General features: G+C 48.4%; 1 protein-coding gene across 1 annotated transcript in view; it reads left to right on the forward strand.

Annotated features, from left to right (window-relative positions):
* Positions 1-12245, forward strand: part of LOC135909727 (fatty acid synthase-like) — a 140872-nt gene extending 128627 nt beyond the window's left edge. Inside the window, exons 22-24 of the mRNA XM_065441788.2 lie at positions 38-281; positions 3947-4183; positions 11000-12245. Of these exons, the coding sequence (XP_065297860.1) occupies positions 38-281; positions 3947-4183; positions 11000-11205 (687 nt within the window). The 3' untranslated portion in view covers positions 11206-12245. The remainder of the gene's footprint in view (positions 1-37; positions 282-3946; positions 4184-10999) is intronic.
* Positions 12246-16289: the final 4044 nt, after the last annotated feature.

Genomic DNA, 16289 nt, shown 5'->3' on the forward strand with positions numbered 1-16289 from the left:
TGCTTGAAAGGCCGGTTTTTTCATTTTATATTTACAGGTTCTTCGCGACGCCTTGATTGAGAACCAGTCGCCCGAGATGTTCGCCGATGTGTGCAAGCCAAAATTTCTGGGAACTCAGTGTCTCGACGACGTGTCGCGAAGGGGTTGTCCTGAGCTCGACCACTTCATCGTTTTCTCCTCCGTGGCCTGTGGTCGCGGCAACGTTGGCCAGACAAACTACGGCTTCGCGAACTCCGTCATGGAGCGTCTTTGCGAGCGTCGGGTTGCGGATGGACTCCCTGGTGAGTTGAATTGCCTTAGTGTCAAGTGACCTGCTCAAACCAGCGTTAGTTATGATGGTTCGAAGGTAAAATGCAACATCACTGCGTCACCTTTTCAGGGAGTTCCTGGCCCAGAATCCCGGGAAGGAAAATTTCGTCCGTCCAATGAACTTTTACAGTATGGTCAGATAACTAAACTGCATTATAATTGCGATCGGATTAACTGGTCCACAGGATATGGTTCTAGAAACTGTAGGTTTTGTTATGCCACTAAACAAAAACACAATTCGAGGCTCGTATTTCTGCTGCAAGCGTAGGAAACAAAGAAATTATCAAAGTATGTCACTTGTCCCCAGGGGGTGACAAGTGACACGTAGTAATTAGTGGATAAACAAGATGATTCAATAACTATTCTATAAACTTTTCAGCATGCTCGTCGTAATGGGAATATTGAAGCAAGCTCTTCATACAGGTCCACTCAACTATTGTATATGGAAAATTGCGATTACCCGCGGAACATCGACACGATAAATCTCATCTATCAGAGCATGCGGCAATGACCCCGGTATTCCGCAGGGTGCCCAGAGGGGCGCCCCACGAGTCGACATTCTGCTTACGTCACGCAACAGTGGGCAGCCAGCGCTCTGCAAGAGCGAGGAGACCGACGCTATCACGTGAAAGCAGACAAGGCATGAAAGTGGAAAACTCAAGAGATGAGATATAATTCGTAGAACTGCCAAAACTTCTCATCAAGAAGAAAGTAAGGGATGTTCTATATTACAACGTAAGAAAGATTGAACAAGCACTAAAATATGCCAACAGCATGTAATGAGACAATAGACAACTAGGAATAGCACAATATATGTGCGCTAGAAGGTAAGCAGGCTCATGTCATCAGCAATGCCACCGATATACAAACAGCAACAGAACATTTTTATACTGACCTGCTCAGTACGTAGAGCAGCTACGCTACCTCCATTCGAAGGAGTGATGAACGCGATGTTGAGGCTCCTTCTAGACCCGCCGTGGTTGCTCAGTGGCTATGGTGTTGGGCTGCTGAGCACGAGGTCGCGGGATCGAATCCCGGCCACGGCGGCCGCATTTCGATGGGGGCGAAATGCGAAAACACCCGTGTGCTTAGATTTAGGTGCACGTTAACGAACCCCAGGTGGTCCGAATTTCCGGAGTCCTCCACTACGGCGTGCCTCATAATCAGAAAGTGGTTTTGGCACGTAAAACCCCAAATATTATTATTATTAGGCTCCTTCTATAACTAGCAATGAACTTAGGAGGGCCTTGTACGGCGTAACCCGGGGAAAACCGGCAGGAGAATCTGGAATAACAACCGACTTAAAGATACAAGAGATATCATGCTTGAAGACATAGGCGACAGCTGATAAAGATGTTGATTTTATGCTGAAAGCTCACTCACTCTGCGTCACATTGCTTCTCACGTATGCCTTGCCTATCCCGCAAAGGAAACTTGTCAGTCATTTTCGAACACCTAATGTGTTGATAGGTTGTGTGGCACATAGCTAGACTTTGATATCGATTTGGGTGGAAGCGCCACAGAATCACTACAAATAATAATTGTGTATTCAAAACCTTGTTCGGTGTCTGACGCTCATTGCACCTACTACATCACAAGTATTACCCCTCATTTTTGTCAACTACAATACACCGTTGTACCGCCGTTTCCCTTAGCGACCACCTCTCGGTAGCCTGGCCAATTGAAGAGCATGCTACCTATAAATGTGTCGCGATAACTCAGCGACATATTGTATCCCAACGTGAGCTCGGTTTATTAAAAGGTTTCATTGTTACTGCGAACTGCGGTCTCGTGAATCGCGCTATATCACAGTGTTAGCGCCCATATCGGGTTTCTCGCTCTGTTCTTACCTGTTTATCGAGTCTGCTTCACCGCCGGTACCGTTACAACATTCAGAAAGACTAAACTATGTGTGACATCTTACCATTTAAAAAATCGTTAAAAATGAATGCAATATCCTTATAACCTTTACAATAGCAGTTGACGCTAATGTGAGTCCGCCGCATAAAATAGGGCGTATTTTGACTGAGTTGTGACATTTCCGCTACGATACCATAATACAGCGAAAGTATTTGGCGAACCTAGCGTACATTATCAGGCTGCGATCGCTGGTGAATTGGAGGGTCTCTGCGGTCTTGCCGAATACTTGACACTCATAGAAGATGGAATCACGTGCCCAGTGCTGGGCTCAAACCTCGACCCGGTGCACAGCAGCCCAACGTTCTAACCTTAGGCCACAATCGCACAAGCTTCAATCGTGCCGGAGTCAACCAGCTCTTTGAGATCAGTGCAGCGTGCTGACTGCGACGCTGATTTCCATACTACGGCACATATCCAAAGTGGGGAACTGGCCGAGAAGCAGGCGTTAAATTTAAAATGAATGAGAAAAAAAAATGTTAAATACTGGCTAGTATAAGTGCTGTCACATTCCGTGACATGGGTGCGCGCACACGCATAGCTTTTGCCCCAAAGGCGCAGGAATGAAATTCGCAGTATTAAAGCATGTTATTAACGCGAGTTGTGAATCAAGAGTTATTGTCTCAAATAAATACAGATGTGCGAGGCATTGATGTACTCGAAAAGCTTGCAACTGACACATGGTAATAATTATCGCCGTAGTTTTCATGTGAATGGGGGTTACCATAATTAAATGTAGGGTTACCTTTGCTTTATCCCCCTCAGTGGGCAGTAGATAAGTTACAAAGAGTGCTGAAAAATGTGGCACTATATTTCGCGGGACAAAGCTGACGTGTTATTAATATTTCAGAATTATTTGTTATCAGTGCCCGATGATATAAACATCTTTAAATCTTGTATACGGTTTCATGCCCCTTAAACATCCACAAACCGACACAAAGGGACAGTCGAAGTCGGAAACACAGGGAACAGTAGAACAGCCTTTGCACCCCTAAAGGTACCATCCAGAAATGTTCATTAGCTTAGGTTAATTGTTTGGCAGAATTATCGGTTACATTTTCTTGCTAGTAATTTTTGCATAGCTTCACAGCCAGTCAGGAGAAATGGCAGGAGGCAATATAGAAGCTGTTGTAAAATGCTCTGCTTAAAACGAGAGGCATGTGTATTCATCTGTGGAATGGAAAACACTGTGTAACATTTTGCATACTCCGAACGCCAGAAACCACCTGCTGAAATGTGTTGTGAAGTATTTCAATTATACTGAGGATTAGAACATTTGAAAAAGCATATCGCGCAATATGGCTGTTTTGAAAACTTAGAACAATGTTTATATGCGCGTGTTCACCTAGGCTATGTGGGCGAGAGAAATATTGGTCGCCGCTAGTTGTCTCACACAAGGCAGCTTGTACGCAGCTTCACGTACGCCTGACTAATACTTAGTAAAACCGTCTTCAAGCGTCCTTCCCGCTCCATTTGACCACAATTAGGAATTGCAAAACACCTGTTTCCCTATATAATATAACAACAATTTTTATGAAGTCTAGACACGGCATTGTTTGAAATCCGTGGTTCTGTTTTGAACGGAAGATCTCTACAGTGTAAACATTCTTAGGCAAGCGATAACATGTCAATAGTGCACAGCTACAGCGTATAGAAAAGCTGTTATAAAAATTTCAATGCTTAAAAAATGAGTGTATTTTATTATTGCTTGTATTTTTAGGCTTGGCCATACAGTGGGGCCCTATCGGAGACGTTGGCGTAGTCCACGATGTATTCGGCGATGACGCATCAGTTGCTGGACTTTTGCCACAGCCAATAAATTCTTGTTTGGAGGTGTTGGACTACTTCCTGAGCCAAAGTCACCCCGTCGTGTCGTGCTTTGTCAAGAAAAACCAGTCTTCAGCTTCAGACAGCATCGACAAGCGAGATCTCGTTCAGAGCTTGGTTCATATACTTGGTGAGTGCTGATGGCTTTCCACCTAAATGTATGGTAATTGTAGTTCTTTTTATCGTTAACGCATTGTCAAATTCCTATTACAGCTGAGAAAGTATTATGTAACAGGTGAGTTTGTGCTCAAGAAAGCATAATTGTCGCAATGATTCCGCGAGAAAGCACACATCTTACGCTCAGCATGAAGCTTAAACAGCACGTGACAGTAGCGATGTTATGGAAAAGGCCATCCCAGTCTGGCTGCTCTGGGGAAAAGAATCAAGCACTATTTTTTTTAAGCGCGCACACCAGCAAGTAAATTTTAATGCATTGCCATTGCGGTTAGATAATGTAATGCGAGAGATAATGTAAGGCGGACGAATAAGAACGAAATAACTCATAAAAGAAAGACAGAGTTCCAATGCGCGAGCTAAAATACGGTTACAGAGGAACGAAAGAAGAGAGAGAAGATCGCGAGACCTGGCTGCTGCGTTTTACTACTAGTCAGCCATTTTTACCCCATTGACTAAGCTTGTATATACATTGCGAATACAGTTTTATACTGCCAACATCCCCGTAACATATTGGTGGAGGTGCGGGGTACCACAGCTGGAAACGGAGCTCCGCAGTGGACGTCGCATCACCATCCACACCATGACTGACGGCGAGCACTCGGGATCAACGTCGTCGCCACGTCCAACGTCACGATCGCCCGCTACGTCGCTGTCCCCTTCGGTTGTGGTTGTGCAACCCTAGGATCCCGGAACTTCCTACGGGACTCATAGCGCCGACGTTGAAGAGTGAGTGGGTGGCTATGTAGGAACGTGTAAGTAGAATCAACAGATAGGACCCTACGCTTATGCTAGCTAACCCGTTGTTCTACCTAAGAGGCACGGCAAAGGTGTGGTTCGAGAACCATGAAGATGAGCTGACCAGCCGGGACCAAAGCAAAGAGAAATTAACAGAGTTGTTCGGTAAACCAGCCGGTCGTAAAGTTGAGCAGAAACTGGCCTCTCATGCCCTATGTTTTATGGTTCGTATGTCCAGGACATGCTGACGCTTTCTCGTAAAGCCGATCATGACAAGACAGAAGCTGAGAAGGTAGGGCATGTGCTCAAGGGAATTGCTGACGACGCCTTTAATTTGCTCATATGCAAAAGCTGCTCTACAGCTGATGTTATCATCAAAGAGTGCCGACAATTCAGGCAGGCCAAAAGCCGACGCGTCCTGCACCCATTCACCAGACTTCCCAATACTGCCGCAACGTCGACGTGTGAAGATCAGCCCGTACAGCAGCACGTGTCACCATCAGGGGGCCTGCTGCGAATCGTTCGACGCGAACTGGACTCGATGGCGCCCTCAGCTTTCTGCTCGTGTAGCCCTGATGTTACCCTTTTTAAGTTCCCCTCGTGCAAGCCATAGTTCGACAGTAACTTGAAAACTTTGACCTACATTGTGTCTGTGCTGTCACGAACACCAAAGCCCCATCGAACGCCCTTCTACTATTTTCGCTCCACCCCGACACTTCTCTGCGCGTTATCGAAACCCGACTGAGCGGAGAATCGCGGACAGCCAGCCGATATGTTTCACCTGTCGCCGCATTAAACATGTCGCCAGATACTGTCGCAACTCGTGGCCCTCAACACCTCGCACGGCGAACAACCTGAGCTGTTTTATTGGAAATGCCCGCAATGTTTCGCCCACCAACGTTTCTAACAGCGCCGACAACTCTGCCAGGAACACGTGGTACAGTCGTTCATGATCTCCGCGTGGACGCCAGTCTCGCTAACCGCAAACGCCTCGCCCAGCTTCCCGTTTGCCGCACGCACGTCGCCTTTCGTCCCATGTGGCTTTTGACCGCAGCCTTGCGAAAACATAAGAAATTTAGCCCTCGGAGGTGGTGCTGCATTGTCCACTACTGCAGCAAATCCTCTGTCTGTGCCCACAAAGAGATCTGTAATTGACGTTAAAATAGATGGCTTACCTGTCTATGCACTCGTCTACACAGGAGGCCGCGTACCTGTGAGGAGTGCTAGCCTACGTGACGTTCCAAGAAGGTCCTCACCCCGGCAGCTGCCCGAGGGCTTCTAGTAATCGACGGCGGCGTGCTGGTTGTACTTGGATGTGTGCAGCGCGTATAAGTAAAGCGGGCCGCCCTACTTCTGTTCTTTTAGCTGTGATCGACAACTGCCTTCGGGACATTATTCTTGGATTGCACTTTTGATCCACCCATTCCGATATCATCGACTGCGCAGCCTGGGTTCTTCAGTTCGAACTGCTTCAAGTCGCCTATGCTCTGAGCACCACTCCACCACACTTGTGTTCGCTTCAAGATGTGCGTCTGTCACCTGAGGCACGCATTTACGTCGCTTTCACCGCACAGCCACAGATTCCCGACGGTGAATATGTCCTTCGCCCCATCATCGACGTGTTTTTTTTAACCGGAACGATGCTCTTCGGCATACGCTGGTGACGATTACTAATAACAACGTCGTTCTTCTACTTCCGAATTTTTGCCTGTGCCCTTAAGTGCTTCCAGCTGTCATGTTCTTGGCCAGCGTTTCTAATACTTCCGAATTTGACATTGACATTGAATGCCGAGAGCGGTTTCTAAGCACCAATTGCAGCTCACAGCTCTGGTTTCATAACGGATGACTTGGCGGAAATGATTGCACCTGACCTAACGTCTGCACAGACCACGGACATACGTCTCCTCCTCGAATCGTACCTTGACATCTTTGATTTGGGCGACAAGCCTTTAGGACAAACATCTGTTATTCACCACCGTATCAACACTGGAGGCACGAATCGTATTCGTCGGCGTCGCTATCATGTATCGCATGCTGAACATCGAGTCAACCAGTCAGAAGTGGAGAAAATGCCCCGTATAGGAGTCATCGAACCGTCACCCAGCCCTTGGGCTTCGCCTGTCGCCCTTGTGAGAAAAAATGTACCTGGCGTTCTTGCGTCGTTTACCGTCATTTAAACAAGATCACCCGAAAGGACGTCTGGCCACAACCACGCATCGATGACGCCTTGAACTGCTTGCATGGAGCTAAATACTACTCGTCCATCAATCTTCGATGCGTCTACTGGCAGATTTCAGTTGATGAAATGGACCGCAAGAAGACGGCCTTCATCAAGCCGGATGGCTTATATCAGTTCAAAGCCATGCCCATGCAATGCTCCCGCAATAATTTAACGTATAATGGGCTCTCTTCTACGAGGCTGCAAATGCACCACGTGTCTCTGTTACCATGACGATGTTATTGTTTTTCTCCCTCGTTCGGTAGCCACCTTACACGACTCGCTGCCATTCTTGCGGTCTTCCGAAAAACCGGACTCCAAATTAACTCCATGAAATGTCAATACGGGTGCCGTCAGATTACCGTGTTGCGACACCTCGTTGTCGCATCCGATGTCCAAGCAGTTCCAGAAAAAGTTCGCGTGGTATGCAGTTTCCCAGTACCACGTTCTGCTTCTGACGTGCGCTGCTTCGTCCGGCCTGTGTTCTTACTTTCGCCGTTTCCTCAAAACCTTCGCCGATGTTGCTCGGCCTTTGACACAGTTTCTCAAGAAGAACATGCCATTATCATGGGGCCCTGAGCAAGCTCACGCGTTCGCCGCTCTCACCAGGTTTCTGACCACGCCTCCCATACTTGTCCACCTTGATCCATCTGCACCGACCGAAGTCCACTCTCACGCAAGTGGCCAGGGTATCGGTGCTGTTCTCGCCCAAGAGCAGAATGGTACCGAGTGCGTAATAGCTCACGCCAGCCGCCTGCTGTCACACGCTGAGAAATTATTCCATCACCGAGCGGGACTGCTTGGCTTTAGTTTGGGCTGTTGCCAAGGCCCGGCCATATTTGTACAGCCGCACGTTTTCGGCCGTTACAGGCACGCCTTCTGCTGGCTGTCTTCCCCCGGGACTCCACAGGAGCTTGGTCGCTGGGCTTTGCGGCTCTAAGAATTTTCATTTGTGGTCTGCTATAAGTCTACAGGTCTGCACAAGTACGCTGACTGCCTCTCGCGTCACCCCGTGGATCCTCCCGATCCTGGTGCGCATGATCTGGTAACCTGCGTGATGGCTTTGACTGACATGACCGACATGCGGGCTGAACAACGCGACGCATCCTTACTGTCCATCATCGCCGGAGTGCAATCTGGGGACCCCGACAGCACGTACAGCATGTACGTGCTGCAATGCGGCATCCTCTACTGCCGCAATATCAACCCTGATGGCCCTGAGGTGCTCCTTGTCCTTCCTCGTCATCTGCGATCCGTCCTACTTGAACAACTTCACCATGCACCGACGGCGGGACACCTTGGAGTTTTGCATACATACGACCGCGTACGACGCCGGTTCTTCTGGTTGGGTCTCTACCGCTCTGTGCGTCGTTATTTCGCAACTTGGGAATTGTGTCTGCGCCGGAAGAAACCTCCCCTGCCACCTGTCGGCCGACTCCACCCAATTGAAGTTCCCTCCCTCTGAACCATTCTTTGGCGTAGGCCTTGACCTGCTTAGCCCTTTTCCGACAACTATAGGAAATAAGTGGATCGCTGTCGCTACTGATTACGCGACACGCTACGCGATAGCAAAGGCGCTGCCGACTAGTTGCGCAACTGACGGCGCCGATTTTCTCCTTCACGACGTCATTCTCCAGCACGGTGCGCCTTGAGAGTTACTTGCAGCCCGCGGCCGTTCGTTCTTGTCTCGAGTTGCGTACGACCTGCTCCACTCTTGTGCCACCGATTACAAGCTGTTCACCGCCTACCACCCACAAACTAAGGGTCTTACGGAACGTCTCAACCAAACACTCACATAGATGCTGTCAATGTACGTTTCCAACGATCACCACGACTGGGATGCCACCCTGGCCTACGTCACATTCGTGTATAACTCGTCCCGACAGGACACGGCAGGATATTCATCCTATTATCTTTTGTATGGTCGCGACCCCACTTTGCCATTTGACACCATCCTACCTTCTGTGCCCCGCGTTGCCACTGAGTACGCGCGTGAAGTCATCGATCGCGCTCACACACCCGTCAAGTAGCCCGATCTCGCTTATTAGCCTCGCAGCATCTGCAAATAGAGCGTTACGCCGGGTGCCATCGCGATGTTAAGTTCACCCGAGGTGCTTGGGTGCTGCTTGGGTCCCCATGTCGTCGGGTCGGCCTCTCCCAGAAGCTTCTCTCTCGCTACATACACTCTTACGCAAAGTTACACCCTTTGTGGTGTATCTTTCGCACACAACAACAATCGTCATCTGCCTTGCCTGCGTTTCCTTTCCTGAAAACGCCACGCCCGCTACTTTCCTCTGGGGAATGGTATGTCATGCTGATAACGCGCATGCCGTTCGTTACTGTGAAGTATCGGGTTCGCCGCCTTAAGGGAAGGAAATGCGGACAAGAGAGATGATGATTATTGTTGTGTGGCAAAAGGGTGTAATTTTGCTTAAGAGTGGACGGTCTTAAGAAGTCCTACGTCAAGTTAACGACATCAATTATAGATCGCGCTGTTACGACGTCATCCATCCTCAAGTCCGCCGCCTGCTGACGTCGTGCTGGTTTCATGGCTGAAGCTATACTTCGCTTGAAGTTCTTCGCCTACGATGCACCGAGACGGCGCTTCACCACCCGGGGTCCTGTTATGGAAGAATAAAATAAGAGAGAGAAGAAGAAGGAGATCGCGAGAAGCTTGCTGCTGCGTGTTGTTACAAGTCAGCCATTCTAACCCCATTGTCTCTGCTTGTATATACATTGAAAACATAGTCTTATACTCCCAACATGCCCGTATCTATACAAAGGTGATTGGTTACACTCGGCTTTGGGAGATGAAATGATGATGCTACATGAATATGAAGCAGGAATTATTGTGGCGGCACAAAGTTTAAAGGGACTCAAGCATTTACTGACGCTTACTTCGGTTTAGTTCCAGATGAGAGTTGCATACTTCAATATATACCTGCGTAATGATTTGTAAGTTAGATTTACATGTTTCGGGGCGTTACCAAAATGGCGCTTCTGAAAGCGCAATGTTTTGTTCGTTGATGACGCGATGTTATTACGGCCGTAATCAGTCTTCCTCGGCTTCTGTCTACAAAAGCTATTCTTAAGCAAGACGAAGTGTTCGCCATTGTCGACATCGGCCATTCTACTTTTTTATATATTGACCCAACAGGGATAACAAAATAAAAATTTTTCTTCTTGAAGTCGGTTGCATGCCGAAACAATGTTCCATGTTATAATATAGCTTTAATGCAAATATTCTAGGAAAAGGGATGTTATATTTAGGGAGACTTTCTATGACCTTTCACGATAAAAAACGCGGCTAAGGTAAGGCACTTCTCAAGCATTGACATTGCTCTGTAATCCAGAATAAGGAACTGTCACATTGAACGAGAATGGAGGTACCTTATGTATGCGTTTAGTAAGCATAGTATACTTTGCTTGAACAAACTTAAGACGTGCTTATTTGTCGATATGCACGGAAATGCTACTGTAGGCATGCACGCGTTACATTTTACCGAACAGTTTATTTATAGGTTTCGTGAGAGGCCACTGCCCGGTAAAAATAATGTACAAGATTTATCGCGCAACTACACATTTTTGGGGCTTCAGGGGATAAAAGCGTACACTAAGCTGCGGAATGTTTGCAGATGAAGACTTCCGAAAAATCGTATTATTACGACCAGAGTTCAGCTTACGTCACAGATAGGTGAGTAGGAGTGCCCCGTATAGGGTAGATAAGGTGAAATACTGGACGCTGATTCACAGACGAAAGCACTGAAGCTGCGCTCTATGGACACTTCTAAACTTTTCTTGCTACATCTCGTGCAGGGATCAAAGACCCATCGAAAATGAGCCCGACCGTGAGCCTCGGCGAGCTGGGCATCGACTCGTTGATGGGCATCGAGGTGAAGCAGCTGCTGGAGCGAGACTACGACGTTGCCCTGACTGCGCAAGAAATCCGGCAGCTTACCGTCAATCAGTTAAGAGAGATCAGCAAGGCCTGCAGCGAAAACTCACCAGTGCCTGACACTTAGTTTGTGGCGGAAGGACAAGGTACGCCGCCCTCGACAGGATATACATTTAGCTGGGCAACCTGGCGGTCCGCTATATTTACATGTCACGTAACCACGCACTGCACAGCGTCGCCCTGATGTCCCGGAGCATATGTTGCATGCGCAGCCAGCGACCTCAGGGTGCCACACGATCTGATCCGCTGTAAAAGATAGGGAGGGCAAGTACCTATGGGGAAATCCCGGAATTTAATTTAGCTCGAGGAATAGAGCTTGTGTTGCGCGCTTCCCTAATGGTGCATTTCTTTTGCTGCAAGCTATGAGCGCGAGAAGGGGCGTGTTTGGTGCCTCGTTACGTAAGCGCGTTACGGAAAATGGTAACGACGCGCAGCGCGTTTGGCTGCAAAAAGGACTATGCTAGTTAGATGCAACCATATGCTTCGCTCGATCGGCTCGTCAGAAGAGCCAGGGCGGCTCTGCCTTCCGCTGCTGGCGTAATCGTTATGCGCAATGCACACAAGCGTCCGTGTTACGTAGCAGCACAACAGCCAGCACACCTTGGGCTGCAGCTATCTGGTACACCTACTGCGCGCTCACAAACGTGGAAGCTTCACCCTAGGTTTTCCATATTGGGGTTCATCGGTGTTCACCGCCGGCAGCGCAAGTCACGCGAGCATTTTCAGACCCCTGGTATTTGCCAGGCCGCAGTTTCCGCTGCGCATCAGTAGCTACCGCGCATGCAGCGTCGAGTCGAAGTGTCACCTCTGCGTAATGTTAAGACGATGGTCCGAGGAGCTCCATCGCCGCGGTAAACCTCGCTTTTGGCGATCCACCTTTCAGGCAAAGCTAACCATTTCTTTAATATGCCAATTGCATGTGTGAAGAATTAAAATTTGAGCCAGTCGTTATGTATGCGTTGTGGCCGAAGATCGCAACGAAACACGTACACTGAAACAAAAGAGAGAAGGTGCGGCGCTGACTTTCAACTATATCTTTGCCACGTGCACGAATAAATAGGTAGAATATCATCTATGTCGCAGAAAAAAACATGACAAGAAAATAAAAACACTTGTTTTGTCCCTTCTTCCCTGTGTACTTGTTTCCTTCAACTTTTATCCACAGTATATATGTGAATATGTATTAAGACTTGATAAATATGCCGTCATTGAAAGCGCCATATCGTTGGAGAGCCTGCGGGTTGAAAATCTACGCGTGATTTCGAGTGGCTTACCTCCAGCAACGCAGCGGAGGCTAAACACAGGATAGGAGTTTGACGCATGGTGATTCGTGTGAATACTGCGTATACATTGAAAAGAAAGAGATCCGGACCACAACCAAACTGGTGTAAAATATATTTACATTCCGGCACTAAAACGGGAACCTTGTACATATTCTCCTCGTGCGGCTCCCGTGGGGGAGCCAGAGCGGAAATTTTATTCTTAAACCGTTTTGGTCCACGTCCAAACCTCTTCCTTTTAAGTTATCGTCATATGGACCAAACGGGCTTCCGTCATACTCTCGACCTAATACTGCCTATAGTTCGTTCATTTAAAATCATGTACACTTTCTTTGACTGCGTAAACGAAACTATGGAGCCAAATAAAAAAAATTGTTACGGCGCATGTTCATGTAGTCCATCAATTTAGGCAAGCGGAAGCTGTGTAGCGTAAAAGAAAGTTCCGGTTACTGTATTTATTTTACTGCGATAAGAATTACGTGGACACTGTAGGCACAATGCTGCCGTCACTTTCGTTGTCGTCGTGAGGTTCCGGCGACGGCGAAAGAAGCTAAACGGAGCATCCTAGAACCTAAAGCTTCCACAACAAAGCTGGGGCAAGAAAAACAAGGTGAGAATTTTGTACAGCGCCGAGATAAGCGCAGTGACTGTGGAACCATGACTAAATCGTCTGGTCGGAAAGAGTCAGCACGGCGCTGTTTAGAAGGCGTACTGCGTTGCGCTCGATGCTGCAACTAGTCGAGCTCGCAGGCGAGGCTCGCGCAGAGACCACTTTTGCGGGGCGTTCTTGCAGAGACGTGTAGAAGCCAAGAGAGTGTTCCTACGGTAACCTTGGCGTCCTCCTGTAGAGCTGCTGAAACGGTGTGGCGCGAGTGACTTCATGCTGGGTCGTGCTTAGAGCGAAAACCGCAGCAGCGATGTAGTCATCTTAGTCGTCGAGTGTGGGAAAGAAATAACATCTTTTATGGTTCGGTTAGTGCGCTCGCCTATACATTCGTTTGTGGTTGTTGAGAGGACGCTGCAACTTGTCGTATTGCGTCTTCAGACCCAAAAGTTTCCAAGGCACGCGACATAAAAGCCGCGCCACGGTTGGAAATGAGCAACTTTGGTGTGCCATACAGAAATGTGATGCACTCGTTAAAAAGTTCATGGCGAGAACGGCTGCAGAATCATAGACGGCTGGAACTGCTACCCACTTAGAAAGGTAATCTGTGGTCACAATGAAAAATTTGTTACCATGCTTCTTACAAGCAAATGGGCCCATGTAATCAATGCCCGGGATATCGAACGGTACGTTAGGAGGATTGATTACTTATAACGGCACAAGTTGTAGCTGTGTGAAGACACCACGAGGTTGACAAATAGTGCAGAATAACACGTAGGCCCACATCGGCGCGCATGCGAGACAGCCAAAAGCATTCCACAACGCCAGCCAGAGTCTTCTGCTGACCCAAGTGATCAGCACAGCGCGTGTCGTGACACATTCAAACTACGGATGGTTGCATTGCCAACCCCTGGAAGGCGAGTGCCAGATTTGGTTTCAAGGATTATGCGCGCTTCAAGTGCTTGCCGGACATCCTTATTTTTCATTTCTCTTTATGTAAGTTTTAAATCGGGCGAAGTGCGGGAAATGGTTCCCTTCTTGCATCCGTCGAGCTTACCTACTAATCCACGAATATCCTCTGGACATCCCGATTGGGTCCAAACTTCCTTATCCCGGTTAGGACGTCCAGTGGATAACATTAGGCCATTAACTTCAGGATGTCCTATTTAAGACAGACATCCGCACAATTGAACTTCTTGGGTGTGAAAAATCGCAAAACTAGCTTATGAATATCCGAAGGCGGTTTGCAGCGGGATGTCCCATACCGGCCATATGTGGGACCAACAAGCACATTCCAAGACGTACTGTGAGATCATATCGCAGAACGTTAAGTGTCTACTACGGCTGCCTTCAGCGCACGCTCTTCCTAAAAGACATTTCGGCCAGTAACGTGAAGCTACCGCCCTCAGGTTCAACCTTCCAATGCAGACGATAAATGTAGAAGTTGCAATGAGCGACGGAAACTGCACAAGCATATCCGGATAAAATGTCGCAAAGCGGTAAGCATAGCGCCGGAAGAGCTGGTCATTACCACCTACCACAAGGTGTACCGAATCAATCGTGCTCTACGTTCGCTCTCCGAACATGTCGAGGAACCCGAGTGCTGCAACCTCTGCAACGGCTGCAACCACTGCCATAGAAAGCGACTGCCTTTCCCAGTCGAATCACCACTGTCTGTTGCATGCACGTTTTGCTCTGATTTGCTCGTAGTCGGTCACATGACTTTACGCCGCCCTTTTATTCGATCTCTTGGACCTTCTTTGTAGGCTCAGAATGCCTGAAGGTTGTTGGGTTGGTGCGCATATATATGTGTTCTGAGGATGCGCATGGGTGCGCTGCGCGCTCTCACACGCTGAGTGCGTGCGTTTTATGTAAACGCGGTTGTTGTGTGATGTGCTCATGAGGTACAGCGTGAACTTGTCAGTTCCAGGTGAACGCTTCCGTCGTGTGCTTTGGAGTTCCCTTTCTGCGGAACCTGTACGACGACATACGCCTATCAAGAGGTGATTGACAGTTGATGAAGCCAGTGTTTTTCTATCAGTAACCCTCCAGCCTTTTCCACTAAAGTGCCGTCATTTCCGCGCGCAGTCGAATGACGGACCTTGTACATCCCCATGGTTTGCGGTGACGGCAACATGAATCGGCGATTAAACATTCATTGTGCTGCGTTTGGTCGCATCTTTCTGCTTCTCAGCAAACTTCCGAGCTTGCTCTTTCCTGTACTTCTGCGCCGCACTGGGATTCCCTAAAAACAACTTTTGAATACGAAACTTTAGAGCCGCTAACACCTCCCAGGTGCTACAGAACATAGGATGGGTCCGCGAGAGTTATCGTGGAGTCGTTCTTGAAAAGTGGTGAATGATAAGAAAATGAATAATAATCATAGTAACTGTTCCCAACATACAGTGTCTGGAATAGCCTCGAATGAGCTTCGCGCAACCAGCCTCTCCACAGTGGTAGCACAACAGACTGTTGTTCGGAGCGCGCCATACGGTAGACTTGCGCGAACCAGCATGAAAGGCTGCTTGCAGATTCGTGCGGTGGATTGAACTTGCAATCGTCAACGAATCTCTGCCGGTGGCTGCGAGAAACGGCCCATCGATGGCTCGCAAAGCAGAAGGGCATCCGCGTACGAGAACGTGGGAGGTTCAGTACGTGTTGGTGGCGAGGGGTGAGCCATTTTGCAGATTTCCTCGCGAAAGACGTCCGTAAGAGCCGCGGCACTCTGAGGTGCCGGAGCCAATTCATAAGACTTCTGCAGATATCGAACAATCCGCCATATTACTTCGGTAAGGAACTGCCTGTCATCATTCGCAGGTAAAAGAGAGCGTGCAGCAGTCATGGTGGTCTTGCGCTCATACTGCTGCCGAAGTATATGTTCCATGACTGTTGCCTCACGAACGAACTGAGACACGGTGGTAGGAGGATTGCGCACGAGGCCCGCGAAAAGCTGTTCTTTTACGCCTCGCATTAACAGACGCACCTACTTGTCTTCTGGCATTAGTGGGTCGACCTGACGGAACAATCGCGTCGTGTCTTCGACGAACATGACAAAGGTTTCGTTCGGCATTTGTAACTTGAAGACAGTGCCTGATCGGCTTTTTCTTGCCTTTCGGGGGTGCTGCAGGCGTCGCGAGGGAGCCAGTAAAACTCCTGCCAGCTCGTAAATGACGCTTCGGGGTTCTCGTACCATACTCTTGCCGCGTTTAAAAGGGAAAACTAGACGTTCTTCAACTTACGGCGATCGTCCCAGTCGTTAAAGGCAGC

Source organism: Dermacentor albipictus, chromosome 8, assembly GCF_038994185.2.
Source record: "Dermacentor albipictus isolate Rhodes 1998 colony chromosome 8, USDA_Dalb.pri_finalv2, whole genome shotgun sequence".
NCBI classification, from domain to species: domain Eukaryota; kingdom Metazoa; phylum Arthropoda; class Arachnida; order Ixodida; family Ixodidae; genus Dermacentor; species Dermacentor albipictus.